This window comes from Lineus longissimus, chromosome 7 (assembly GCF_910592395.1).
Source record: "Lineus longissimus chromosome 7, tnLinLong1.2, whole genome shotgun sequence".
Lineage (NCBI taxonomy): Eukaryota > Metazoa > Nemertea > Pilidiophora > Heteronemertea > Lineidae > Lineus > Lineus longissimus.
In genome coordinates, this window is record NC_088314.1 from 15,679,431 (window position 1) to 15,680,802 (window position 1,372).

General features: G+C 45.3%; 1 protein-coding gene across 1 annotated transcript; it reads right to left on the reverse strand.

Moving 5' to 3' along the window:
• Positions 1 to 245: 245 nt before the first annotated feature.
• LOC135491606 (uncharacterized) lies at positions 246 to 1,045 on the reverse strand. The gene is made up of 2 exons (XM_064777578.1): positions 826 to 1,045; positions 246 to 652 (listed from the first exon to the last, which is right to left on the reverse strand). Exons 1-2 carry the CDS (start codon positions 1,043 to 1,045, stop codon positions 246 to 248), a joined length of 627 nt encoding a protein of 208 aa, XP_064633648.1.
• Positions 1,046 to 1,372: the final 327 nt, after the last annotated feature.

The following is a 1,372-nucleotide window of genomic DNA, read 5'->3' on the forward strand; positions in this document are numbered from 1 at the left end:
GCAATAATCACACATATATTCACAAGTATTGGCCAATAACATACCAAAGAAGCACACACACATTCACACTTTATGCAACAGACTACATTCACAGGGTCACAAGCAGACGCGAAGCAGAAGTTGGTAAAACTCACACCATTTAATCAGGCAACTTCCGTAGGCAACTCTCATCCATACACGGTTTAATTCTGACACCAAACATGTCGACCAATGGTGTCATTACAAGAGCATATATCTCTAAATTCCTATTGTGGGCGTGGCCACTCCAAATTTACTCCTCGTGCGATGCGCAACTTGTCCGCATGTGTCATCATGGTCCTACCAGCCTCATCACATTGCAGTAGCACTGTAAAATCCTCGTTCATTTCCAAGACCAAATACGGCCCAAGCCATGGACGGTGCCGATCTCCCTTGAATGACTTCCTAGGATTGAAGTAGTATACAGCATCTCCAGCTTTCAGCGACTGGTACGTTGGAAGAGATGTTTTCCACTGCTTCTTTTGTACCCGTTGCGTGGTATTGAGATGGTTCCTAACCAACGCGAAAGCCTTATGGAACTTGGCCTCCAGGTTAGTAACGTAAGCAGGTACATTGGTTACGTCCTCTGAAGGAGTGGTGTAGAGAAGGTCAAGTGGCAACTTCATCTCCCTTGCTGTCAATAGGAAGTGGGGGTTTCGCCTGTGCTTGAATGAATGGATGATCGGTACGCCATCAGGAAAATAGGTAAAATTAAATCCCAACTGCCGACGCTTTCCTTGTGATCATGAATGTATGTCTTCATCATATTCTTTAGGGTCTTGTTAAAATTTTCGATAAGCCCATTACTTTTAGGATTGTACGCTGTGGTCAGTGTTTTGTCGACTCCTAACTTCTTCATCAGGGCAGTATACAGGCTCGAAACAAACTGGGCGCCGCGGTCGCTATGGATGATGTACATACACCCGAATCTTGATACTAAATCCTTGATTATGGCATTACAGACTTCTTCCGTTTCCATAGTGCGAAGGGGTGTGGCCTCCACCCACTTCGTGAAGTTGTCCTCCATAGTGATAATGTATTGGTATCCTCGGTCCGTAACTCTCAATGGCCCAATCAAATCAATGCTTACCCTCTCGAACGCTTCGCCAAACAACTGCTGAGTAAGAGGTCGTTGTATCTTCTTATGGGGATGTTTAACCATGTTACAAGTGTAACAGTAGGAAACAAAGCGCATAGTGTACCTACGCCATCCGACCCAATAGAATCTCGATTTTACGGTGTTCCCAAATGTCCGGCAGTAGGATTGCAATGAAGCTTTTCCAAAACTTGCTGACGCAGAGCTCGTGGTAGCACTATCTGTACCCGAAGGTCCTTATCCTTCACTTCCAGTCTC

Bases quoted from the DNA above. Each gene is read 5' to 3' on its own strand.
- LOC135491606 (XM_064777578.1), bottom strand. From the start codon at position 1,045: ATGGAGGACAACTTCACGAAGTGGGTGGAGGCCACACCCCTTCGCACT. The intron at 653-825 runs GTAATGGGCTTA...TCCTATTGACAG, and splicing joins CACAGCGTACAATCCTAAAA to CAAGGGAGATGAAGTTGCCA.